The sequence below is a fragment of the Anguilla anguilla genome, chromosome 17 (genome assembly GCF_013347855.1).
Source record: "Anguilla anguilla isolate fAngAng1 chromosome 17, fAngAng1.pri, whole genome shotgun sequence".
NCBI lineage: Eukaryota > Metazoa > Chordata > Actinopteri > Anguilliformes > Anguillidae > Anguilla > Anguilla anguilla.
The window spans coordinates 28,951,851-28,977,969 of NC_049217.1; the positions used below are offsets into that span (position 1 = coordinate 28,951,851).

Sequence of the window (26,119 nt, forward strand, 5' to 3'; positions counted from 1 at the left end):
ACAGCTGCTTCAATTCAAACAGGAGTTTTGCATGGTAGGCAAAACTCATTATGCACACAATGACAGATATGTATCCCACACGTCACAGTTACTTAAATCTGGCTGTTTTACTCTGTTTGGGCTCATGAAAAAATGTTTTTGGATTTTCGAAATGCCTGCAGTAAAATAAATAAACCCGACTGAAGTTTTAAATGCTTGTTGCTGAAGTTACTATAAACTTGACTTTGGCGCTGTTACTACTGGATGTGACTGAAGAGATGTGGCTCCTGATGGATGTGGCTGGTGTTACTGATGGATATGGATGTGACTGAAGAGAGATGTTCCTGATTGATATGGCTTGTGTTACTGATGGATGTGACTGCAGAGATATTCCTGATGGACGTGGCTTGTGTTACTGATGGATGTGACTGCAGAGATGTTCCTGATGGATATGGCTTGTGTTACTGATGGATGTGACTGAAGAGATGTGGCTCCTGATGTATGTGGCTTGTGTTACTGATGGATGTGACTGAAGAGATGTGGCTCCTGACGGATGTGGTTTGTGATACTGATTGATGTGATCTCTATCTCAGGACAGTGGCGGCGGAGGTGAGAAAGCAGGTCTCCAGAGACTATGGATCTCCGCTGCTGTCCAAGAAGCGAGCAGGAGCCCATCAGCCTGTGAGTCTGTGTGTGGGCTGCTCATGGGGATATACAGTGTGTGTGTCTATTGGCTAATTTGGGTGGTGTGTGATGTACTATTTTGTGTGTGTATATTTCAGGTGGGTGGTATCGTACCGTAAATGTAGATTATAGCATGTGTGTGCGCTTGCTTGCCTGTGAGTGTGTGTGTGTGTGTGTGTTTGTGTGTGTGCGTGTGTGCGTGTTTGAGTGAGTGAGTGTGTGTGTGTGTGTGTGCGCGTGCGTGCGTGCGTGCATGTTTCAGTGAGTGAGTGTGTGTGTGTGTGTGTGTGTGCGTGCGTGTTTGAGTGAGTGTGTGTGTGTGTGTGTGTGCGTGCGTGTTTGAGTGAGTGTGTGTGTGTGTGTGTGTGTGCGTGCGTGCATGTTTCAGTGAGTGAGTGTGTGTGTGTGTGTGTGTGTGTGTGTGTGTGTGTGTGTGTGTGTGTGTGTGTGTGTGTGTGTGTGTGTGTGTGTGTGTGTGTGAGTGAGTGAGTGAGTGAGTGAGTGAGTGAGTGAGTGAGTGAGTGAGTGAGTGAGTGAGTGTGTGTGTGTGTGTGTGTGTGTGTGTGTGTGTGTGTGTGTGTGTGTGTGTGTGTGTGTGTGTGTGATGTTGTAGGATATGTAGCTGAGATGATTTTGGTGTGTTTTCAGGTTCCTCTGACGGAGGCGGTGGAGCCCGTTGATTTTGAGGAGTATTTGAGTAGCCATGCCCCCGGGGTGGAGCCTGGGCCCCTCAGGCAGTTGCTGGAGTTTCCCTCTGATGACCTGCAGCTCCTCCCACAGGAGAGAGAGTGTACTACACTGGAACCGGCACAGCCTGAGGAGGAGTGAGGCACTCGCATATACTTTACACACTCAGATGCAACATACACATTCCACACACGCAGTACACTCTGTACCGCACACACACCATATACGCACACACACGCTACACTCATAACACAAGCTGTCTACACACAGTAGCGCACACATTATGTGCTCTCTGTACGAACACGCACATATATTCACATATACTCCCACACACGCTGAGCGAGCTCCATAATGTCTGGGACAAAGACACAGACAATGGCGGGGGACGATGTATAAAAAGCTGTTATTTCTACAAGCCAATGTGCATAAAATACCCTTTAATAAAAGCTGGGAATGTTCGCTTTAAACCGCGTGTGAATTATTTGATTACAAATCTAAAATTGTGGGGCACAGAGCCAAATCAAGGGAAAATGTCTTTTGTCCCAAACATTGTACTGCTCGCTGTGTATCTTTAGCCTGCCGTGTGCTGGATTTCTCAGTCAGTGTGTTAGCGACCGCCGTGGTTCGGCTTTGTGAGGTAAGTGGCTGAACGCTCGGTGGCTAACGGCTGAACTGTATTAGCGAGTGTTCAGTGGGATGCGGGTGCAGTGATGTTCAGCGGTGTTCAGTGATGTTCAACGGTGTTCAGTGATGTTCAGCGGCGTTCAGCGGCGTTCAGTGATGTTCAGTGATGTTCAGCGGCGTTCAGCGGTGTTCAGTGATGTTCAGCGGCGTTCAGCGGCGTTCAGTGATGTTCAGTGATGTTCAGCGGTGTTCAGTGATGTTCAGCGGTGTTCAGCGGTGTTCAGCGATGTTCAGTGATGTTCAGCGGCGTTCATGTCCCTGTCTCTGCAGCTCGCTGGACCCCAGGGTGAGGGACGCCTTGGCTGTGTACACCGAGCCCTGGCTCATCATTCAGAGGAAGTAAGCACGCCCTCCTCTCGTCCGGTCCGTCTGTCCTTTCATCCCTCTCTTCTCTCGTCCGTCTCTTCTTTCATCCCTCTCTTCTCTCGTCCGTCTCTTCCCTCTGTCCTCCCCCACTGCCACCGCTCTGTCTCATCCCTGCTTGTGGACTTCTGTGGAGTGATGTTTATAACCGAGTGATGGTGATGGTCATGACTGATAATGAAGATGAAGGTGATGGTGATGATGATGTTGTGACTCTGATAGTGGAGATGAAGGTTGTGACTGATAGTGGAGATGAAGGTGATGAAGGTTGTGGCTGATAGTGGAGATGAAGGTGATGGTGGTGATGATGGTTGTGGTGCTGATAGTGGAGATGAAGGTGATGATGATGGTTGTGGTGCTGATAGTGGAGATGAAGGTGATGATGATGTTGTGACGCTGATAGTGGAGATGAAGGTTGTGACTGATAGTGGAGATGACGGTGATGATGCAGGTGATGATGAAGGCTTTGATCACAGGTACCGGCTCTACAGTACCAGCCACACCCCTCACTCCTCTGAGCGACAGAGAGAGAGGCAGCGGGGGCTGGACAAGCAGACCTTTGAGCTGGACGAGACCGCAGCCGATCGCCATGACGACCAGGTAAACTCTGGAGTGGGGCTAGAGCAGTGTGTTTGTGTATGTGAGTGTGTGTGTGTATGTGCTTGTGTATCTGTGTGTGTCTGTGTGCGTGCGTGCGTGTGTGTGTGTGTGTTCACCCTTCTCTCCATCACAGAAAACATACAGCAGCTCACTGCAGATCTTTCTTTCCAAGACTGTTAACTGCAACTGCAGGTCTTTCTCTCCCTCTACCTCTCTCTCTCTTCCTCACCCCCCCCCCCCCCCAGGAGGAAGTGAAGCGGCGCTCGGTGTCTGTGGAGGACGCTCCTCGGGGCAGTTGGGCCTGCAGTATCTTTGACCTGAAGAACTCGTCCCCGGACAGCCTGCTGCCCTCGGTGCTGGAGCGCACCGCCACCGAGGAGATGGACCGCCGCAACGCCGACGCTCGCCAGCAGGGGCGCCATCCTGACCTGCTGGGACTCTTCCCTGCCCCTGATGAGGTCCGTCTGGAGCGTGTGTTTCTGTGTGTGTGTGTGTGTGTGTGTGTGTGTCAGAGATTATGGTAAAACCAGGCCTGACTCCCCCAAAAGCATACAGGTGAGGAAAAAAAAAAAAAAACTCCCCAAAGGGAAGAAATCTTGGGAGGATTCCAGCTATAGAGGCAGGGCCCATCCTCCACTCGCCAATCGTTGTAGCCTTAGCTGCAGTGGACGTAGTTACAGGAGACCTGGAGCAGGCTGTGCTAAGGCTGTGCTCTGGATGTGCTCAGGCTATGCTCAGTCTGCTCAGGCTGTGCCTTGGCTGTGCTCAGGCTATGCTCAGCCTGTGTTCAGGCTATGCTCAGCCTGTGTTGAGGCTGTGTTTAGGCTGTGCTCTGGCTGTGTTCAGGCTGTGCGCTGGCTGTGCTCTGACTGTGTTCAGGCTATGCTCAGTCTGTGCTCAGGCTGTGCCTTGGCTGTGCTCAGGCTATGCTCAGCCTGTGTTCAGGCTATGCTCAGCCTGTGTTGAGGCTGTGTTTAGGCTGTGCTCTGGCTGTGTTCAGGCTGTGCGCTGGCTGTGCTCTGACTGTGTTCAGGCTATGCTCAGTCTGTGCTCAGTCTGTGCTGTTTCTCACAGGATGAAGCTGTAGAGCGCTGCTCCATACCCGACGTGCCCAAAGAACATTCTGGACAGAGGATCCTGGTCAAGTGCCTGTCTCTGAAGTACGTCCCGCCTCAGACCGGGCGCTCAGCTCGCCCCTCCACACCAGAGACGGGTCCTTCAGCCCCCCTCCCCACCCCTCATTATTTCTTTTTTGGGTTTTTTACAGGTTTGAAATAGAAATTGAACCAATTTTTGGAATTATGGCTCTTTATGATGTCAAGGAAAAGAAAAAGGTAAAGCTCATATGCATCTGTACTCTGAGTTTGTGTGTGTGTGTGTGTGCATGCTTGTGTACACGCATGTGTGTGTATGTGTGTGTTTATGTTTGTGTTGAGGGGAGTTGTGAGTTGATTTATTTCCTGGTTATTTACTATTGTTGGTCTCACAGTTTGTTAGGTGGATATTATAATCAACGTGGGAATGAATACAGCATGTATATACATGTGGTCGTGTGTAGATCACACCAAAGAAGAAGAGTTGGCAACATACAGTGGCTCCGGAAACAGGAAGTGCATTCACACCTGGGGCCAAACCCCCTAGCCCCTGGTGGACACAGGGTGTGTAGGGTTCTGTTTTCACCATGGAAACACCCAGCAGTTTATTTCCTATTACCCAGGTGCACAGATGAGATTAGGTGACTTAACAGCATAATAAATAACTGTAATTGCACTACTGTAAAGTGCTGAGCAACAGCTAAACCAGCTGACCCATGGTCTTTAGGACCAGGGGCTTGGCCTCCTCGCTGAGTGAGTGTTATCAGGTGCTGTACGTAACGACTGAATGCCATGTCTGTGCGTTAGTTTTTTAATGAAGACCCTTCTCATGTCTGCTTCTCAGATCTCGGAGAATTTCTACTTTGACCTGAACTCCGACCAGATGAAGGGCCTGCTTCGCCCGCACACGCCCCAGGTGGCCATCTCCACCCTCGCCCGCTCCGCCATCTTCTCCATCACCTACCCGTCCGCCGACATCTTCCTGGTCATAAAGGTGCAGGGCCAGCAGGGGGCGCCCTGGGTGCAGGGAGGGGAGACGCGTGTGCTTATTGCAGTGTGTGAATGATGTGCGTGTGTGTGTGTGATTTTTGATGTGTATGAGTGTGAGTGCGTGTGTGTGATTTATTTAAGTGTGTTTTTTGATGTGTGTGTGTGTTTATAGCAGTGTGTGAATGATGTGTGTGTATGTATGTGTGTGTCTTTATAGCAGTGTGTGAATGATGTGTGTGTGTGTGTGATTTATTTAAGTGTGTGAATGATGTGTGTGTGTATGTGATTTATTTAAGTGTGTGAATGTGTGCGTGTGTGTGATTTATTTAAGTGTGTTTTTTGATGTGTGTGTGTGTGTTTATAGCAGTGTGTGAATGATGTGTGTGTATGTATGTGTGTGTCTTTATAGCAGTGTGTGAATGATATGTGTGTGTGTGTGATTTATTTAAGTGTGTGAATGATGTGCGTGTGTGTATGTGTGTGTGTGTGATTATAGCAGTGTGTGAATGATGTGCGTGTGTGTCTGTGTTTATAGCAGTGTGTGAATGATGTGCGTGTGTGTGTGTGATTTATTTAAGTGTGTTTTTTGGTGTGTGTGATTTTTTAAGTGTGTTTTTCTTCCTCCCTCAGTTGGAGAAAGTACTTCAGCAGGGTGACATTGCAGAATGCTGTGAGCCCTACATGGTCATGAAAGACTCAGACTCTTCAAAGGTAATAAAGTAGTGAAGCAGATGTGCTGTTTTGTGTTTTCTAAGTTGCTTTGTGTTTGCGTGTTTCAGTGTTGAATGGCTGCGCATATGGTTCGCGTGTACTTGTGTATGTAAGCTTCTGTATGCAGCGTGTGTGTGTGTGTGTGCATGTGTGTATGGGTGTGTGTGTGTGTGTGTGTGTGTATGGGTGTGTGTATGTGCATGTGTGTATGGGTGTGTGTGTGCGTGTGTGTATGGGTGTGTGTGTGCGCGCGTGTGCGTGTGTGTGTGTGCATGTGTGTATGGGTGTGTGTGCACGTGCGTGTGTGTGTGTGTGTGTGTGTGTGTATGGGGGTGTGTGTGTGTGTGTGTGTGTGCGTGTGTGTATGGGTGTGTGTGTGTGTGTGTGTATGGGTGTGTGCGTGTGTGTATGGGTGTGTGCGTGTGCGTGTGCGTGTGTGTGTGTGTGTGTGTGTGTGTATGGGTGTGTGTGTGTGTGTGCGTATGTGTATATGTGTTTGTGCGCGTGTGTGTGTGTGTATGGGTGTGTGTGTGTGTGTGTGTGTGTGCGTGTGTGTGTATGGGTGTGTGTGTGTGTGTGTGTGTGTGTATAGGTGTGTGCGTGTGCGTGTGCGTGTGTGTGTGTGTGTGCGTATGGGTGTGTGTGTGTGTGTGCGTGTGTGTGTGTGCGTGTGTGTATGGGTGTGTGCGTGTGTGTGTATGGGTGTGTGTGTGTGTGTGTGTGTGTGGGTGTGTGCGTGTGTGTATGGGTGTGTGTGCGTGTGTGGGTGTGTGTAGTGGGACGTATGGCTGCCAGGACTCGTATCTTTTGCCATTTCTCAATTCTTTAAAGGCAGCTGTAATATTTGCAGTCTGCGCTCAAAGTCCAGTGAAATCCAATGCGCCCGTCTCATACTCTCCGCCACACCTGGCAGCTTTATTATCCCTGCTGCTCTTGGGTGGCGAGAGGTAACACAGCCAGCGGATCAGCTGGGCATGGTGGGGTTCAGCCGGCTGCTGATTGGCTATTGACAGCTGGCTTCCAATTGGCTATTGAACCTTCAGTGGCAGCAGGGTGAGGGACTGAAGACTGAGCGGCCAGTTTCACAACACGCCCTTATCAAAGGTTCCTAAAGATATTCTGGGGTTATTAAAGCTGTGCAGATGCCAATTTTGTAGATATGTGTGTAATTAACGCACTGTCCTGTGTCCCTCTCTTCTCCTCTCTCCCTCCTTTTCTCTCCTTCCCTCTTTCCTTTCTCTTTCTTCGTTTCTGTTTCTTTTCTCTCCCCTCTCTCTGTCTCATCTCGCTGTCTCTCTTTCTCCCTGTCTCTCCCTCCCTCCCTCCCCCTCTATCTCCCTCCCTCCCTCTCCCTCCCTCTTCCCCCTCTCTCTCCCTCCTTCCGCCCTCTCCCTCCCCCCCTCCCCCCCCCTCCCTCCCTCTTCCTCCCCCTCTCTCTCCCCCCCCTCCCTCTCCCTCCCCCTCCCTCCCCCCCCTCCTCCCCCCTGCAGCACAGAGAGAGGCTGGAGAAGCTGCGTGTGCAGGCGGAGCAGTCGTGTTCGCGGCTGGGCCGGTTCCGCATGCCCTTCGCCTGGACCGCCATCCACCTGCTCAACATCGTCAGCAGCGTGGGGGGGCTGGACCGCGCCGACTCCGACTCCGACTCCGGTACCGATCGACCTGCTGCTAGTGCGCGCTCGCACAAACCACTAGCCTACAGCTAACATGTGTGTGTACACGCATGCGTGCATACACACACACACACGCACATGTGCACACACACACACATACATGCACTTGCACATACACACACACCCATCCATGCGACACACATGCACACACACAGACACATACATGCACTTGCACATACACACACACCCATCCACGTGACACACACACACACACATGCACACACACAGACACATACACAGACACGCACACATAAGGAAAATCCTGCCACTAACAAACGCACCTGCGCAGACAGTCCTGCTACTTGCGCGTATTAGAGGTGATCTATCAGCGATTAAGGCTGTCTTGTCTTGTCTTTTCTCTCCGGTCAGAGCGGAAGGGAACCTGGAATGAGAGAAAGAAGAAGGGATTCGAGCGGATGAGTGTGGGAGAGGACATGTGCAACTTTACATCCTTCCGCCCCGCCACCCTCACTGTCACCAATTTCTTCAAACAGGCCAGTGTGTGTGCGTCTGTGTGTCTGTACTGCAGGTTAGTGAGTGAGCTGTGTGTCTGTACTGCAGGTTAGTGAGTGAGCTGTGTGTCTGTACTGCAGGTTAGTGAGTGAGCTGTGTGTCTGTACTGCAGGTTAGTGAGTGAGCTGTGTGTCTGTACTGCAGGTTAGTGAGTGAGCTGTGTGTCTGTACTGCAGGTTAGTGAGTGAGCTGTGTGTCTGTACTGCAGGTGAGAGTTGGTGTTTCCCAAATAAATTTGTTTGGGCAATTCACTGCACTTTTTTATTTGTTATTTTTTATTTTAAATGTCAAAGTGACTGTTGGGAAACAGACAGTTTTGTGTATTCTGCGTTTGGGAAGTTTCCGCTGGGCCCCAGGGGGGAAGGGGGTGAGCCCCCCTGTTGTATTCAATTTCAATGTGAATGGTACCTGTTTGAATAGGTAGGATGGATTTGAATTTGAATGGTCCAATCGGAAGGAAGCACAGCCTCTATCACCAATCAGAGGCAGTGCTCCCTTTCAACAATATAATTCCACAATATGCAAATACCAGTCTACTGGAAACTGTATAAATCTGATCACCCAACAATACTATTTTGAACTTCCTTGCTGAGTTGTTCCCGTAGCCGGCTGCGTAATAAATCTTCCTGTTTTTACTACAAACTTTTGATCTGCTTCTTCCTGGGCTAACGGTCATTTTACCTGTTTTTGGGAACATCTTGATTCCCCTACATGACATACAGCCGACCCTCCTTTCTCTGCGTGAGCTGACCCTCCCCCCTCCCTCTCGTAGTCAGCGTATGTAGAGCAGAGCAGGGAGGACAGTGCCTGAACACAAACATGATTAGAAGGACAGCCGTGTGACTGTATCTGTGCCAGATATTTTATTGTGAGTGAACTGTGTGTCTGTACTGCAGGTTAGTGAGTGAGCTGTGTGTCTGTACTGCATGTGAGAGTAGGTTAGTGAGTGAACTGTGTGTCTGTACTGTAGGTTAGTGAGTGAACTGTGTGTCTGTACTGCAGGTTAGTGAGTGAACTGTGTGTCTGTACTGCAGGAGGGAGACCGGCTAAGTGATGAAGATCTCTATAAGTTCCTGGCTGACATGCGCAGACCTTCATCTGTCCTGCGCAGACTAAGACCCGTTACAGGTACACACTGCACATTCCCACTGCACTGCTGCGCATTCTCACTGCACTGCTGCACATTATCACTGCGCTGCTGCACTTTCTCACTGCTCTGCTGCACATTCTCACTGCACTGCTGCACATTATCACTGCGCTGCTGCACTTTCTCACTGCACTGCTGCACATTCTCACTGTGCTGCTGCACATTCCCACTGCTCTGCTGCACATTCCCACTGCTCTGCTGCACATTCTCACTGCACTGCTGCACATTCCCACTGCACTGCTGCACATTCTCACTGCACTGCTGCACTTTCTCACTGCGCTGCTGCACATTCCCACTGCGCTGCTGCACATTCTCACTGCGCTGCTGCACATTCTCACTGCGCTGCTGCACATTCCCACTGCGCTGCTGCACATTCCCACTGCGCTGCTGCGCATTCTCACTGCACTGCTGCACATTCTCACTGCGCTGCTGCACATTCTCACTGCACTGCTGCACATTCTCACTGCACTGCTGCGCATTCTCACCGTAGTCGATTCTGTTTACAGTCGTCTTGCAGCCGTTGAACAGACTCTCTCTCTCCGTCTCTTCCTCCCTCCAGCTCAGCTGAAGATTGATATTTCTCCCGCCCCTGAGTCTCCTCATTACTGCCTGTCCCCTGAGCTGCTCCATGTCAAGCCATACCCTGACCTTCGAGTGCGCCCCACCAAGGAGGTCCTGGAGTTCCCTGCTCGCTACGTCTACACTCCCCACACCACCTACAGGTGAGTGCACAGCCCTAACACCTCAGACAGGGGGGTCTACACCCCCCACACCAGCTACAGGTGAGGCTATACCCCTAACACCACCTACAGGTGCGTCTACACGCCCCACGCCACCTAAAGGTGAGGCTACACCCCCCACACCACCTACATGATTCTCTCAACCCCCCACCTCACCCCACCCCACACCACATGGTGAGTCCACAGTCTGTCATGTTCGCTCGTGAACTCAGGACAGTTGTGTCTGAGCTCATGAAGCACTCTCTTGACATTCAGCATCAAACTGTTTAATCGGTTTCAGAATAATCGACAACAGGTGGTAATAAATGCCATTATGAACTTTATTTGGATGGTTAACAGGAAGGGTGATGAAGGACACAGAGCAACAAGGCAGCTTAGTGTGTGGCTTCCATCTGTCTGTGTGCGGGAGAATGGGATGTGCTGGGTTGCATTGTTCTGTTGAGTTTAAGAAGTCAGCATTTCCAATGAAAAAATGATTGGCTTGCAGCAGTAAACGGTTGATCAGGAGGTGCTCTTATTGGCTGGGAAGAGTCTGTCTGTGATTGGCTTGGTGGGACGGGCTCATGACTCGGCCTGAAATGGAAAAAGAACAGAATGCTGAGTGATTATTTTTTAAATGATAAACCTTGGATCTCGTGAGCGGTCCAAGGTTGTATTTATTTGTCTTTAGTCATCTTTATTGGTGGTTGATGCAGTGTGGGAGGGGCGGGGGGCGGCGAGGGGCGGGGGATTACCAGACTCTGCATGTGGGCCAGCTGCTGGTCCTGATCTTCCAAAGCTCGCTTCTCGTCCTGGATCCACTCCTCCAGAACCTTTAGAATGTTGGAGTGCTGGAGGGCCTGGTCCTGTACACACACACACACACACATGCACGCACACACACGCGCACACACATATTGTATTACTATATGCCGCCTGTACGTTATGTGATGTTTCCTGTGTGCAGGACTCTTAGGTGTGTGTGTGTGTGTGTGTGTATGTGTGTGCGTGTGCGTGTGTGTGTATGGGTGTGTGTGTGTGTGTGCATGCGTTTGTGTAATGTGTGTGCGTGTGTGCGCGCACGTGTGCGTGTGTACGAACATGTGCATGTGTGTACCTTCAGTGTTCTGATGTTGGGAGCCGAGTCCAGGCTGGTCTCCAGACCGGTCACCTGGTTGTGGAGCTTCACCTGTTCCTTTTCAGCCTTCTGAAGCACTGTCCTCACCTGCAGAGTCTGCGCACGCAGCCCAGCCGTCTGCGTCTGCGCAACAGAGCTAGTCTGAGTCGGAGCGTGGGTGTGGCCTGGCCCTGATTGTACCGTGGGTGTGGCCTGTCCCTGATTGGAGTGTGGGTGTGGGCTGGCCCCGATTGGAGTGTGGGTGTGGCCTGTTCCTGATTGGAGCGTGGGTGTGGCCTGGCCCTGATTGTACCGTGGGTGTGGCCTGTCCCTGATTGGAGCGTGGGTGTGACCTGTCCCTGATTGGAGCGTGGGTGTGACCTGTCCCTGATTGGGATCGTGGGTGTGACCTGTCCCTGATTGTACCGTGGGTGTGGCCTGTCCCTGATTGGAGCGTGGGTGTGGCCTGTCCCTGATTGGAGCGTGGGTGTGGGCTGGCCCCGATTGGATCGTGGGCGTGCGCGCGCTCACCTGTAAATGGGAGAGGGTTTTCCTGATCTCCTCCTCCGTCTGCGTGGCCTGCGCCACCTCCTCCTGCAGCTGGCGCAGCGCCCCCTGCTGGCGCAGGAGCTGCGTGTCGATGCGGGTCATCCTGCGGCTGGTGTCCTGGTAGACGTGGTGTATGGCGTCGCTGAACTGGAGCACGCCGTACGTCAGCACGTTCACGTCCTCCACGGAGGCCGGCTTCCCTGGGCCCTTCTGCTTCTTCAGCGGCACGCCCGGGGCCCCTGACAGCCAGAGGGCCACGCACAGCAGGGGCAGAAAGGCTCTCATTCTGGGGTCTCAAAGATCTGCTCCGGTCCTCCCTTTGAGTGTGTGCTGCAGAACTGTCAGTCCAGTCCCCAGTCTATAGAGACTATCCCCAGTCTATAGGGACTATCCCCAGTCTATAGAGACTATCTCCAGTCTATAGAAACTATCCCCAGTCTGTAGAGACTATCCCCAGTCTATGGAAACTATCCCCAGTCTGTAGACACAATCCCCAGCCTATAGTGACTATCCTCAGTCTGTAGACACTATCCCCAGTCTGTAGAGACTATCCCCAGTCTCAGAGCTTTCTCTCTGTATCTGGCAGAGCTTTCTGTCTTTGTGTCTCAACTCTCTTTCTGTGTATCTCTGTCTCAGAGCTTTCTGTCTCTCTGTGACTCAGTTCTTTCTCTGTATCTCCGCTCTGTGCCTGTGTCTGCCTGGCCGGCCTCAGTCCTGTCTGTGTTGTCTCACTCTTATACCGGTTATCTGCTGGACTCTGGGGAGATTGCGGAATATCAGCTGAGCAGTAGTCCAATCGGATTGCAGCTCTGTGTCCTTCTTTAAATCAGTGTGACCCCGACATGTGGCTCTTCAAACAGAAGTGGCTGATGTAGCCGATCAGGTTGATCTCAGTCCAGACAGTAAGACATAACAAACGCAGAAGGCTTTGATCTACAGTTACCTGCTGTGTTTGCTCTGCAAGGTCGGCTTACACAGGAGAGCAATTTATGAATAAATACACAAGGACTTTTTTGACACGAGATTGCAAGATTGCGTGCATGCACGTACACGCACAAAATAAATTAGACGCAGACAGTATGCATGTACACACGTACAGTTGAAAGTAATGTCGCTGGTTGGTCCATACAGTTTGAAGAATGTGGTTGCTATATGGTTTGAGTCAGGCATTTTTCTGGAATTGTTTCTGAAAGTACTTGGCTATATAAAAATGTAATATAGAATATAGCCATTTATAAGTTGAGTTAGCTTTATAAATTTAATATAGGATATAGCCCTTTATAAACTGTGTAAACTAGGACGGAGTGTAGCACAGTGGGTAAGGAACTGGGCTTGTAACCGAAAGGTCGCAGGTTCGATTCCCGGGTAAGGACACTGCCGTTGTACCCTTGAGCAAGGTACTTTACCTGCATTGCTTCAGTATATATCCAGCTGTATAAATGGATACAATGTAAAATGCTATGTAAAAAGTTGTGTAAGTCGCTCTGGATAAGAGCGTCTGCTAAATGCCTCTAATGTAATCTAATGTAACTATAAAAATGTAATGTAGCAGTCCCTCAAAGTAAGTGAGTTTGCCAAGTAAAGAATTTACTTCACTATAATGTAATACTGGTGAACCAAAATTTACAACCCTGCCCCTCTCCCTCCCTCTGTTTTCCCCTCATTCTCTCTCCTTCCTTCCCTCTCTGCTGCCTCCCTATTTCTCCTTTCTCCTTCCCCTCTCTCTTTTTCTTCCTCTCTCTCACTCTCTCTTCTTCTCTCTCTGTCTTTCCCTCTCTTTTTCTTCCTCTTTCTTTCCCCTCTCTCTCTTCTCTCCCTCCTCTCTCTCTCACTCTCTCTCTTCCTCTCTCTCCTCTCTCTCCCTCTCCCTCTCTCTCTCTCTCTCTCCCCCTCTCCCTCTCACGCCCCCCCCCCCCCCCCCCCCCCCCCCCCCCCTCTCAGGAACCTGCTGTATGTGTACCCTCAGAGTCTGAACTTCAGCAGTCGACAGGGCTCGGTCAGAAACATCGCTGTCAAGGTGCAGTTCATGGCAGGAGAGGATCCCAGCCAGGCCCTGCCTGTGAGTCTCCACCAATCACGCATGCATCACTGTTCAATCACACGCTCATGAAGAAGCCCCGCCCATATCACTGTCCAATCACAAACTAATAAAGGAGCCCAGCCATATCACTGTCCAATCACAAACTAATAAAGGAGCCCCACCCATATAACTGTCCAATCATGCTCTCATGAAGGAGACCCACCCCCATATCACTGTCCAATCACAAACTAATAAAGGAGCCCCACTCATTTCACTGTCCAATCATGCACTCATGAAGGAGCCCCACCCCCATATCACTGACCAATCACGAATTAATAAAATAACTGATCACTATCTAATCAATCTTAGTAACTAACTAGCTGAGCGGTTATAAAACATTCTGATGGTCTAGTGAAATTAGATTTTGTAAACCAGTCTGACTGGGGGATCTCCTCTCTGGTGATGGCAGGTCATCTTTGGGAAGTCCAGCTGTGCGGAGTTTCAGAAGGAGGCCTACACCCCAGTCATCTACCATGACAAGTGAGTGCCTCTCCTCCTCTCTCCCTCTGTCTCAGTCCACGGTCCTGCCATCCTCTCATCCTCTCTCCCTCCTTTCTCTTTCTCTCTCTCTCTCTCTCTCTCTCTCTGCTGTCTCCAGGTCTCCGGAGTTCTATGACGAGATGAAAATGAAGATTCCTGCAGACCTGACGGATAACCACCACCTGCTCTTCACCTTCTACCACATCAGCTGCCAGCCCAAACAGAACACCCCTCTGGAGAGCCCCGTGGGCTACACCGTAAGATAAGACCCCTTCCTCCCCTCAGCGTTTACGCTCCTCCTATACCCTCAGTGTATACCTACCACCTACACCCAACATCTCATACACCTGCAGCCTAAACCCACCACCTCCTACACCCTCAGTGTACACAGAGCACCTACACCCAACATCTCATACACCTGCAGCCTAAACCCACCACCTCCTACACCCTCAGTGTACACAGAGCACCTACACCCAACATCTCATACACCTGCAGCCTAAACCCACCACCTCCTACACCCTCAGTGTATACCTACCACCTACACCCAACATCTCACACACCTGCAGCCTAAACCCACCACCTCCTACACCCTCAGTGTACACAGAGCACCTACACCCAACATCTCATACACCTGCAGCCTAAACCCACCACCTCCTACACCCTCAGTGTACACAGAGCACCTACACCCAACATCTCATACACCTGCAGCCTAAACCCACCACCTCCTACACCCTCAGTGTACACCTACCACCTACACCCAACATCTCATACACCTGCAGCCTAAACCTACCACCTCCTACACCATCAGTGTACACCCAGCACCTACACCCAACATCTCCTACACCTACAGCTTACACCCACCGCCTCCTACACCCTCCTCCTGTATCCTCGTCCTACACCCACCACCTCCTAAACCATCCGTGTACACCCAGCAGCTACACCCAACATCGCCCTACACCTGCGGCCTACACCCATCACCTCCTAAACCATCCATGTACACCCAACACTTAAACCCAACATTGTCCATGCTTTCAGTCTTCACTCAGCCCTTCCTAGACCCTCAGCCTACACCAGACTCCTCCTACACCCAGATGTCTGCCACACCCACAGAGTGTGCAGGTAACCCCTCCTGTTAATGTGGCGCAGAGTGTGTTGATGGTGTACCGGTGTCTCCGCAGTGGATCCCGTTAATGCAACATGGCCGCCTGCGGACTGGCTCCTTCAGCCTGCCCGTGTCTGTGGAGAAGCCCCCGCCCAGCTACTCCGTCCTCACCCCGGATGTAAGCCCTGCAACCCCCATCATACCCCTCTCCCCCCAAACGGGTTAATATAGAGGTCTGTTTCCCACAGGAAAGCCGCTCGTCGGTGTGCCCGCAGTCACGTTCTGTTTTTGTGATGCTCAGCTAGCGAAATGAAAACACCCGTATTTCTGCTTTCACGCTTGCGGTGTTGTTTAAACGCGCTTTTCCTTCTGTTAAACGTGACGTTAATAAGCCTTCAGCCCCTGTGCTGTCAAACAAATACAGCTGTTCTCAATTAGCTAGTTCAGCATAGCGGTATGCTACAGAAACTGGAAGCTTTGTGTCATTGTTATCAGTCATTGTTAACAGCTGGTGGAAGTGTTGCTAGGCTACCATTTGTTAACTTCCAGGTTGAGAGTGAGCCTGCACCCGATCTGACCCGATGTAACAGAGCTAAAAATAGGCCCGGTCCAGGCACAAATCACAGCATAACTTCGGGTCCCATCTGGTTCAAGTCAGGATTCGGTCCTCTAGTCTGCACCCTGTCCTTCCACTCTACAGTTATTAATATCATACATTATTTACCAGTTAGTCACTCCTTTACATTACATGTTTGCTTAGCAGATTACATACTGTGTGTTCTGTGTTTATACAGCATGCCTGTTTCTCTGTGTTAGATTGTGATGCCTGTGTCTCTGTCTCTCTGTGATAGATTGTGATGCCTGTGTCTCTGTGTCTCTGTGTTAGATTGTGATGCCTGTGTCTCTGTGTTAGATTGTGATGCCTGTGTCTCTGTCTCTCTGTGATAGATTGTGATGCCTGTGTCTCTGTGTCTCTGTGTTAGATTGTGATGCCTGTGTCTCCGTGTCTCTGTGATGGATTGTGATGCCTGTGTCTCTGTGTTAGTTTGTGATGCCTGTGTCTCTGTGATAGATTGTGATGGCTGTGTCTCTGTGTTAGTTTGTGATGCCTGTGTCTCTGTGTTAGATTGTGGTGCCTGTGTCTCTGTGTCAGGTTGTGATGCCTGTATCTCTGTCTCTCTGTGTTAGATTGTGATGCCTGTGTCTCTGTCTCTGTTATTTGCAGGTCCAGCTTCCCGGGATGAAGTGGGTTGATAATCACAAAGCGGTGTTTAGTGTGGATGTGAGAGCTGCTTCTTCTGTTCACACACAGGTATAAACTACACTCACACCCTCACAATCACTCTCTCACACACACACAGACAGGTATAATCTACACTCACACCCTCACAATCTCTCTCACATACACACACACACACACACACACATATAAACTACACTCACACCCTCACAATCTCCCTCACACACACACACACACACACACACACACAGGTATAAACTACACTCACACCCTCACAATCTCCCTCACACACACACACACACACACACACAGGTATAAACTACACTCACACCCTCACAATCTCCCTCACACACACACACACACAGGTATAAACTACACTCACACCCTCACAATCTCTCTCACATACACACACACACACACACACACACACACGTATAAACTACACTCACACCCTCACAATCTCCCTCACACACACACACACACACAGGTATAAAATACACTCACACCCTCACAATCTCTCTCACATACACACACACACACTCAGTGAATGCTGACTGCCCTGTGGGCCTGCAGGACCCTCACCTGGATAAGTTCTTCACGCTGGTGGACGTGCTGGAGGAGTACTCCTTCCCCTTCCGGCTGAAGGACGTCATCATCACCGAGGGCAACGTGGAGGCGGAGCTGAAGGCCAGCATGGCGCAGCTGCGGGCCGCCCTGCTGGACACCTGCGTGCGCTTCCTGCACCAGCTGCTCGGGAAGCTCATCCTGCTCATCGTCCACCCGCCCGTCATCGCCGGGCAGATCGGTGAGCTCCGCCCACAAGCCTCGCCTTGGCCACGCCCCATGCACACGCCTCGCTCTGCCTGCCCCCCCCATACCGTTATTCACCGTCCCTCTCTCTCCCTTTCTCTCACGCCGATCTTCCTTCCCTCCCTCCCTCTGTCTCTCATGCCCTTCTTTCCTACCTCCCTCCCTCCCTCTCTCTCTATCTCTCTCTCGCACTGTCGCTCTTCTTCCCTCCCTCTCATTCTCTCTTGCGCTCTGTCGCTTTTCTTTCCTCTCTCCCTCTTTCTCTCTCTCACTCTCGCTCTTCTTCCCTCTCTCTCTCTCTCCTTCCCTCTCCCTCCCCCTCTCTCTCTCTCTCCTTCCCTCTCCCTCCCTCTCTCTCTCCCTCCCCCTGTCTCTCTCTCTCGCTGCGCAGTGAATCTGGGCCGAGCTGCGTTTGAGGCCATGGCGCTGTTGGCCAATCAGATCCAGAAGAACCTGGAGGGCAGTCAGGACCACCACGGCCGAAACAACCTGCTGCTGTCCTACATCCACTACTGCTTCCACCTGCCCAGCGGCGACCCCCCCGCCCCGCCCGGCGGTGAGTGTGCTACCCCCCTAACCCCCCCGCCCCCCACCTGGAGCCAAAATGGCGCCGGATGTTTATACGTCACAGAGCTCCTGTGCCTCCTCAGGCCTGCCCATCACCAGGGTATCTGTCACTCACGTGTGACAGGTCAGACCACATGACTTTGTGTTGGAAGCTGTAATTATTGCTGGTGTGTGTGTGTATGTGTGTGTCTGTGTGTGTGTGCGCATGTGTGCGCGCATGTGTACCTGTGTGTGTACCTGTGTGTGTGCATGCGTGTGTGTGTGCGTGTGTGTTTTTCCCCCTCCGTTCTGCATTGTGATTGGATTAGTGTCCGGTCTTCCCTGAAAGCCCCTGATTCTGGTTGCTGTCCCTGAAAGCCCCTGAATCCCGTTGCTCTCGCTGAAAGCCGTAACGCGCGCTTGGCCCCGCCCAGGTCTCGCCCCGCCCTACGAGCTGCCCATCCAGTACGCCACGTTGTCCCGGGCAACGGCGCGGCCGAGCAGCCTGCACCTGTCCCGCTCCAAGAGCATCAGCAACTCCAACCCCGACCTGGCGACCACGCCCAACTCGCCCGACGAGGAGGTGCAGAGGATCATCGGGAGCAAGGTGTGTGTGTGTGTGTGTGTGTGTTTCTACGTCTGTACCGCTGGTTCCTCTTTCTGCACGGACACACACACACACACGGACACACACATACAGCCCGCTTCCTCTTTTCTCACATTCATACACACAGACCGTACCGCTTCTCCCTGTGTCCTAGAGATTATGCACTGATTCCACTGCCTCTTTTTGTATTCACAGTATTCCTGCATAGAGTCAGTATCCTACATAGACATAATATTCCTACATAGAGACAATATTGCCTCATGGAGATAATATTTCTGCATAGACAGCGTATTCCTTCATAGAGGCAGTATTCCTGAATAGCGACAGCATTCTGATGTAGTGACAGCATTCCTGCATACATACAGTATTCCTCCATAGTTACAGCATTCCTGCATAGTTACAGCATTCTTGCAGTGACTGCATTGTGCTGGAAGTGCATTGCCCTGGTGCAGTCACTGCATGGCTCATCTGATTGGTTGAAGACCCGTGTCTTTACTGTGATAAAGCAGAATGTTACTAGCCCTTTAAGGTGTAAGATATGTGATCTTAACTGGGCATTCTAATCACAGCTGGTAACTGAAAGCAGTGGAATTCTAGATCACTGACTTTGAATTTTGAAGAAAAAACTAAGCATTCCAAAAATCTTACCCTTAACCCAAAGGGTTAAATGGAACACCAAACTGCCTCAAGAATTAAGCAGCTAATCACCACAACAGGAAAGAATTCCGCTTAAATACTTTAAATACGGCAATGACGTGGTTCTGAGCTGCAGTAACCATTTTACACTCCCCTGCAACACAGAGGGCTTTTTGGAGGATATTCGTCTCAACAGTATCTAGATTGGGAGCAAAAGCACCAGTCAGCTGGTTGCTTAGTTACAAAATTAAATTGTGATATTCTAAGCTGGTAATATATTATGTTTGGAATAAAAGAAAGCCAATCTAGACAGTTTTATGATGGTTCTATAAACTAGCCTGGCCGCTTTAATTGACATTGCTTTTAAATGTACAGGTACTGTTGAGCTGGTCTGGAGTGAGCAGAGTTGACCTCGCTGTGCTGTGCTGTGCTGCTGGGAGGGCTCTGTATTGCACTGTGGCTAATCAGACCTGCTCCCAGGCCCAAGCACAGGCCGCTCCTCCAGTGTCTGTGGGAATACTGTGGGTTTGATCGCGGCCCCTCGGTTGTTTGTGTGTTTGTTGTTGATTAAACCTGTCAAACTGTTAGATTTGCAACCCTCTGCTGTGCTGATCTCCCTGTCTTTCTAATGCCCCCCTTTACCCCCAACTCCCTCTCTCACTTTTCCCCTCTTTCTTTCTTTCTTTCTCCCTCTCTCCCGCCCTTTTTGCTTCCCTCCCTCTGCTTCCCTCCCGCTGCTCCCCTCGGCCCCTGTGTCCTGTGCGCTGCTGCGCTGCTGCCCCCTGGCTGTGGGTGCTGGTATTAGGGGATTGACCGCTCGCACTCCTGGGTGAACTCTGCTTACGCCCCTGGGGGCTCCAGGGCCGTCCTACGCAGGAACCCCCACTCCAGCAGTGAGCTCAAGCAGGTGCACCCCCAGCCTGTGTGTGTGTGTGTGTGCGTTTGTGTGTGTGTGTGAGAGAGCATGTGTGAGTGTGTGCGTGTGTGAGAGAGCGTGTGTGTGTATGAGAGTGTGCGTGAGTGTGTGTATATGAGAGTGTGCGTGTGTGTGTGAGAGTGTGTGCGTGTGTGTGTGCGTGCTTCTATCCACCAATCATCTGCTTTTCTTTTTTCTGCTGCCTTCATCTTCTTCACCAAAATCACATCTCTGAACCTAAACAGGCCTAATCTGCCCATGATCATGAGCACACTCACTCACCCATTCACTCATTCCCTCACTCACTCACTCCTGTGCTCACTCCCATCTTACTGTCCCACACTCACATCTCTTTCTATCTCTCCCTCACACACTGAGACACACACACACTGTTTTCATGATCATTGGTGTGTTTATCATCGTTTGTCTTCATTATTTACTCACGTTTTCATCCTCAGCCAGCATTAACCTTAAACTCAATTCCTACAGTTTTGATGTGTAGTACACTGTTCCAGTCTCAGTGGGTAGTATACTGTTCCCACAGTCTCAGTGTACAGTGACTGTTCCAGTCGCTGTGTGTAGTATACTGTTCCCACAGTCTCAGTGTACAGTGACTGTTCCAGTCTCAGTGGGTAGTATACTGTTCCCACAGTCTCAGTGTATAGTGACTGTTCCAGTCTCAGTGGGTAGTATACTGTTCCCACAGTCTCAGTGTATGGTGACTGTTCCAGTCTCAGTGGGTAGTATACTGTTCCCACAGTCTCAGTGTACAGTGACTGTTCCAGTCTCAGTGAGTAGTATACTGTTCCCACAGTCTCAGTGTACAGTGACTGTTCCAGTCTCAGTGGGTAGTATACTGTTTCCACAGTCTCAGTGTACAATAACTGTTCCAGTCTCAGTGAGTAGTATACTGTTCCAACAGTGGGTAGTATACTGTTCCCACAGTCTCAGTGTACAGTGACTGTTCCAGTCTCAGTGGGTAGTATACTGTTCCCTCAGTGGGTAGTATACTGTTCCCACAGTCTCAGTGTACAGTGACCGTTCCAGTCGCTGTGTGTAGTAGACTGTTCCCACAGTCTCAGTGGGTAGTATACTGTTCCCACAGTCTCAGTGTACAGTGACTGTTCCAGTCTCAGTGGGTAGTATACTGTTCCCACAGTCTCAGTGTACAGTGACTGTTCCAGTCTCAGTGGGTAGTATACTGCTCCCACAGTCTCAGTGTACAGTGACTGTTCCAGTCTCAGTGGGTAGTATACTGTTCCCACAGTCTCAGTGTATGGTGACTGTCCAGTCGCTGTGTGTAGTATACTCTTCCCACAGTCTCAGTGTACAGTGACTGTTCCAGTCTCAGTGGGTAGTATACTCTTCCCACAGTCTCAGTGTACAGTGACTGTTCCAGTCTCAGTGGGTAGTATACTGTTCCCACAGTCTCAGTGTATGGTGACTGTCCAGTCGCTGTGTGTAGTATGTTATATACAGTGTCAGTGTCTTATGTACTCCTCTAAATTCTGCTGACGGCGGATCAGTGCTACTTTGGTCGTTGGATTTGAGTTGAGGAAGCGCTCCCACTCCTTCATCCGTTTCTGTCTGTCTGTCCGTCCGTCCGTCTGTCTGTCTGTTCACCTCCACCCACTCATCACAGGCATGTGAGCACAGCTCCAATCGCATGTCTGCTTTCCTGGAGAACACCTTCTTCTGCCCCGCCCCAGCCAGGCACATCGCCAAAAAGGTAACACACACACACACACGCTACGCACACGCTACACACGCTACACAGGCTACACGCACGCACGCACACACACTACACATGCTACACACACTACGCGCACACACACACACACACGCAATCACATGCTACACACACTATGCACACACACACACATAATCACAATCACACACACACACTCACACACGCACACAGACACATAATCACATAGTCTCACACACTCACAAGCTCACACACACAAACGCACACACACACACACACACACACACACACACAAGCACTCACACACACACACACACGTCCATAATAACAGTGAATGGCTGTATTTAGCAGCGATGAAATGGGGCCGGTCGGATCGCAGGACGTAGGCCGGTGATGATCATGATTATAGGTTGTCCCGCCTTGTTTTCTGAGATCAGCTGTAACTACTCATTGCTTCACATGCTACTTCTGCTAAGAAAACCATGATCTGTTGAACTTATATACATTAAGTCTCCTTTGTCAGCAGGTGACCTGCTGGGCTGGGCCAGTGCCTGTAGGTCTGTCTCTCTCAGTGCCTGTAGGGCCTCAGTGCCTGTAGGGCTGTCTTCATCAGTGCCTGTAGGGCCTTTACAGGGATAAATGTTCTATTGCATGTGTAACCACTACGGGTGCTAATTTTGGTTCATTCTGCTCACAAGGGTGTGTTTTTTTTTTTTTTTTAACATCTCACTTCTCATCCACATCTGTGTGTGTGCGTGTGTGCGAGTGTGTGTGATGTGTTTTTACAGTTGTGTGAGTACAGTGTCTCTGGTAAAACTGTTTGAGCTGCACTTGACATTAAACTGTTTGAGCTGCACTTGACATTAAACTCTGATTTTACCAAGTATTTGCTCTGTGCAGAATTTAATCCTGTGTAGCTCTATGCTAACTCTTGGTTGTACATCAACAGCAGTAGCTCTGTGCTAACATTAGGTTGTATATGAACAGTGGTAGCTCTATGCTAACTCTAGATTGTATATGAACAGTGGTAGCTCTATGCTAACTCTAGATTGTATATGAACAGTGGTAGCTCTGTGCTAACTCTAGATTGTATATGAACAGTGGTAGCTCTTCAGCTAAGCTAGCCCAGGCTGTGCTAACTGTGACTAATGTGTGGTAATGTCTGTAGCTGCTCCATGAGGAGCTGGCTCTGCAGTGGGTGGTGAGCACCAGCACAGTGAGAGAGGCAGCGCTGCAGCAGTCCTGGTTCTTCTTCCACCTCATGGTTGGTATCCGCACACACACACCTGTGCACGCACACACGTACACACACACACGCACACGTGCGCACACACACGCTCATGCACGCACACACACGTACACACGCTCACGAAAATACACACACACACACGTGTACACATGCACACAAACACACACACGCACACACACGTGTACACACACATACACGTACACATACGCACACACACGCACTCACACTCACGAAAATACATGCACACACGTGTACATGCACGCACACATACGCACACACATATGCACACACATGTACACACACACACACACACATACGCACACACACGCACTCACACACACACACACACACACACACAGTTTCTGAGTGCGTCTCTGTGACCCCAGGTGAAGAGCATGTCCCATCACCTGTTCCTGGCCTCTCGTCTGGACGTCCCGAGACGGCAGCGCTTCCCCGATCGTTTTGTGGACGACATAGCCGCCCTGGTGTGCGCCATCAGCGCCGACATCTCCAGCAGATACCACAAGGTACAGCGTAGCGTCCCCTACAGGACACACTGAGTACTGCACAGAGGGCCTCACTACTGAGGCTTATGGTAAAATAGTGTGATGGAATAAAGGCTATGGTTGGATGTGGGCTATGATAATTCTCTCTCTCTCTCTCTCTCTTTCAGGACGTGGAGCTGGTTGAGAGGTTGAACAGCAGTCTTGCTTTTTTCCTTAATGACCTTCTGTCACTCATGGACAGAGGTTTTGTGTTCAACCTCATTCGCACCTACTATAAACAGGTACATGCACTATGCACACTATACACTATACACACTATAAACAGGTACATGCACTATACACACTATGCACTATACACACTATAAACAGGTACGTACACTATACACACTATAAACAGGTACATGCACTATACGCACTACAAGTAAGATGTAGTATAGCATCTTTGCTCATGGTGATGTTCACGTTGTAGTATAGTATCTGTGCTCATGATGCACGCACCATAGCATAGTATCTTTGCTCATGTTGCACATGCTGTAGTATAGTATCTTTGCTCATGATGCACATGCTGTAGTTGAGTATCTTTGCTCATGGTGATGTTCACGCTGTAGTAGAGCATCTTTGCTCATGGTGATTTTCAAGCTGTGGTATAGTATCTTTGCTCATGATGCACACGCTGTAGTATAGTATCTTTGCTCATGATGCACACGCTGTAAGTATAGTACCTTTGCTCATGATGCACACACTGTAGTATAGTATCTTTGCTCATGATGCACATGCTGTAGTATAGTATCTTTTCTCATGATGCACATGCTGTAGCAGAGTATCTTTGCTCATGGAGATGTTCATGCTGTAGTTGAGTATCTGTTGCCCATGTTGATTTTCTCCTCAGATCTCCAGTAAGCTGCACTCCACCCCGAACCCCAGCGCTCTGAATGCGCTCAGGATGGACTTCATCCGCATCATCTGCTGCCACGAGCACTACGTCTGCCTCAACCTGCCCTGCTCCACCCTCAGCCCCCCCGCCTCGCCCTCCCCCTCCACCTCCTCCACAACCTCACAGGTACACACCACCACCCCTCCCCCCACCATTCTCCACCCTCAGTTCTGTCTGTACTGTCTCGGTGCTGCCTGTGCTGTCTCTATGCTGACTGTGCTGTCTGTGCTGACTGCTGTCTCTGCTGACTGTGTTTTCTCTGTGCTGTCTTGCTGTCTGTGCTGACTGTGTTTTCTCTGTGCTGTCTCTGCTGTCTGTGCTGACTGTGTTTTCTCTGTGCTGCCTGTGCTGTCTCTGTAGAGCTCGGCGTTCTCCAGTCATGTGCAGGACCAGGGCGTGGCCAGCATGTTTGAGCTCTCCCTGCCCTTCAGACAGCAGCACTTCCTCTCCGCCCTGCTGCTCACTGAGCTCTCCCTGATCCTGGAGCCTGAGGGAGAGGGGTGAGTGCGTCCACACACACACACACACACACACACACACTATACACCACACACACTATACACACACCCACACACTGCTCGCTGAGCTCTCCCTGATCCTGGAGCCTGAGGGAGAGGGGTGAGTGCGTCCACACACACACACACTATACACTACACACACACACACACACACTATACACCACACACACACACACACACACACTATACACCACACACACTATACATACACAACACACCTCATACACTATACACCACACACACACACACACACACTATACACACACATGCACGCATGCACGCACACACTATACACACACGCACGCACACTGTACACACACACACGCACACACACACATACACACACACGCACACACACACAATACACACACGCACACACACAATACATACACGCTAACACACACAGGCACACACACACACAGTACATACAAACACACGTACCACACACACTCCCATGTATACACACAAACACACACACACAGGTTTGGGTTTGTGATCATCTCCTCTTGTTGATGTTAAGGTTGGGCAGCGGTGATGTGGTTTTAGTTTCTGTATCATGGCAGTCTCGTCAGGTCTGAACAGTATAAAATGGACGCTCTGCGCCTGTCTCTCTGTCAGGGTGTTCTTCCTCCATAAGAAGGCGATCAGCGCGCTCCACACGGTCCTCTGCAGTCACGATGCAGATCCGCGCTACACCGACCCCCAGGTGCGCCCCTACATCGCCCGGCTCTACCTGCCCCTCCTCCCCATCGTCATGGAGACGCTGTCCCAGCTGCACGACTTCACGGGTGCGTGTGTTTGAGAGAGAGAAACCAGCCATGTAGCGGAGTCACACAACTGAGATACAACCCTCATGTGTCACTGCATCTGTTTCTGTGTGTGTGTGTGTGTGTGTGTCTCTGCCTGTGTGTCTGTGTGTGTGTGTGTGTGTATGTGTGTGTGTGTGTGTGTCTGTGTGTGTGTGTGTGTGTGTGTGTCTGTCTGTCTGTCTGTACAGAGACGTGCCCGACTCGGGGGAGACACGCCTCTGCCGCTGCCGCTGCCTCTGATGACATCGACTCGGACGGCAGTACCATCAGCCAGTCTGTTGCCATGGCAATAGCAGGCTCCCCACTTCCACACTCCAAGGCCAACCCCTTTGCCCTCCCGGCTGTGGTGAGTGATGTCATCACAGAGCGCAGTGATGTCCCCACGGGCTAGCTTTATTCTCATGGCAAATATACACGTGTTGCCAAAGCATGTACTTAACACAGGGAAAATCTCTTCCTGTTTCAACTTCA

The 26,119-nt window shown here is 50.6% G+C and overlaps 2 protein-coding genes across 4 annotated transcripts in view; one reads left to right on the forward strand and one right to left on the reverse strand.

Annotated features, from left to right (window-relative positions):
• The window catches only part of LOC118217117 (dedicator of cytokinesis protein 7-like), a 52,919-nt gene that overhangs the window by 12,537 nt on the left and 14,263 nt on the right, over window positions 1-26,119 (forward strand). Inside the window, exons 3-32 of one of the 3 annotated variants that reach the window (XM_035398926.1) lie at window positions 573-660; window positions 1,312-1,487; window positions 2,305-2,373; window positions 2,874-2,997; window positions 3,243-3,455; window positions 4,072-4,157; window positions 4,265-4,331; window positions 4,936-5,085; window positions 5,712-5,792; window positions 7,283-7,439; window positions 7,832-7,956; window positions 9,010-9,103; window positions 9,682-9,844; window positions 13,449-13,566; window positions 13,997-14,067; window positions 14,186-14,324; window positions 15,246-15,347; window positions 16,395-16,481; window positions 16,983-17,214; window positions 17,611-17,775; window positions 18,200-18,372; window positions 19,814-19,915; window positions 21,567-21,653; window positions 22,801-22,896; window positions 23,268-23,408; window positions 23,555-23,668; window positions 24,277-24,447; window positions 24,682-24,821; window positions 25,458-25,627; window positions 25,837-25,994. In XM_035398926.1, the coding sequence (XP_035254817.1) occupies window positions 573-660; window positions 1,312-1,487; window positions 2,305-2,373; window positions 2,874-2,997; window positions 3,243-3,455; window positions 4,072-4,157; window positions 4,265-4,331; window positions 4,936-5,085; window positions 5,712-5,792; window positions 7,283-7,439; window positions 7,832-7,956; window positions 9,010-9,103; window positions 9,682-9,844; window positions 13,449-13,566; window positions 13,997-14,067; window positions 14,186-14,324; window positions 15,246-15,347; window positions 16,395-16,481; window positions 16,983-17,214; window positions 17,611-17,775; window positions 18,200-18,372; window positions 19,814-19,915; window positions 21,567-21,653; window positions 22,801-22,896; window positions 23,268-23,408; window positions 23,555-23,668; window positions 24,277-24,447; window positions 24,682-24,821; window positions 25,458-25,627; window positions 25,837-25,994 (3,859 nt within the window). The remainder of the gene's footprint in view (window positions 1-572; window positions 661-1,311; window positions 1,488-2,304; window positions 2,374-2,873; window positions 2,998-3,242; window positions 3,456-4,071; window positions 4,158-4,264; window positions 4,332-4,935; window positions 5,086-5,711; window positions 5,793-7,282; window positions 7,440-7,831; window positions 7,957-9,009; window positions 9,104-9,681; window positions 9,845-13,448; window positions 13,567-13,996; window positions 14,068-14,185; window positions 14,325-15,245; window positions 15,348-16,394; window positions 16,482-16,982; window positions 17,215-17,610; window positions 17,776-18,199; window positions 18,373-19,813; window positions 19,916-21,566; window positions 21,654-22,800; window positions 22,897-23,267; window positions 23,409-23,554; window positions 23,669-24,276; window positions 24,448-24,681; window positions 24,822-25,457; window positions 25,628-25,836; window positions 25,995-26,119) is intronic. The other 2 variants (XM_035398927.1, XM_035398928.1) reach the window with 2 other exon arrangements.
• On the reverse strand, window positions 10,159-12,234 carry si:dkey-114l24.2 (uncharacterized protein LOC107990273 homolog). Its single transcript, XM_035398935.1, has 4 exons — window positions 11,490-12,234; window positions 10,959-11,102; window positions 10,597-10,707; window positions 10,159-10,435 (listed from the first exon to the last, which is right to left on the reverse strand). The coding sequence occupies exons 1-4, from the start codon at window positions 11,790-11,792 to the stop codon at window positions 10,424-10,426; spliced, it is 570 nt and encodes a 189-aa protein (XP_035254826.1). The 5' UTR covers window positions 11,793-12,234; the 3' UTR covers window positions 10,159-10,423.

Coding starts and splice junctions, on each gene's coding strand:
- si:dkey-114l24.2 (XM_035398935.1), bottom strand. CDS start 11,792: ATGAGAGCCTTTCTGCCCCTGCTGTGCGTGGCCCTCTGGCTGTCAGGG. Junction 11,103..11,489: donor AAACCCTCTCCCATTTACAG/GTGAGCGCGCGC, acceptor TCTGTTGCGCAG/ACGCAGACGGCTGGGCTGCG. Junction 10,708..10,958: donor CCAACATCAGAACACTGAAG/GTACACACATGC, acceptor GTGTGTGTACAG/GACCAGGCCCTCCAGCACTC.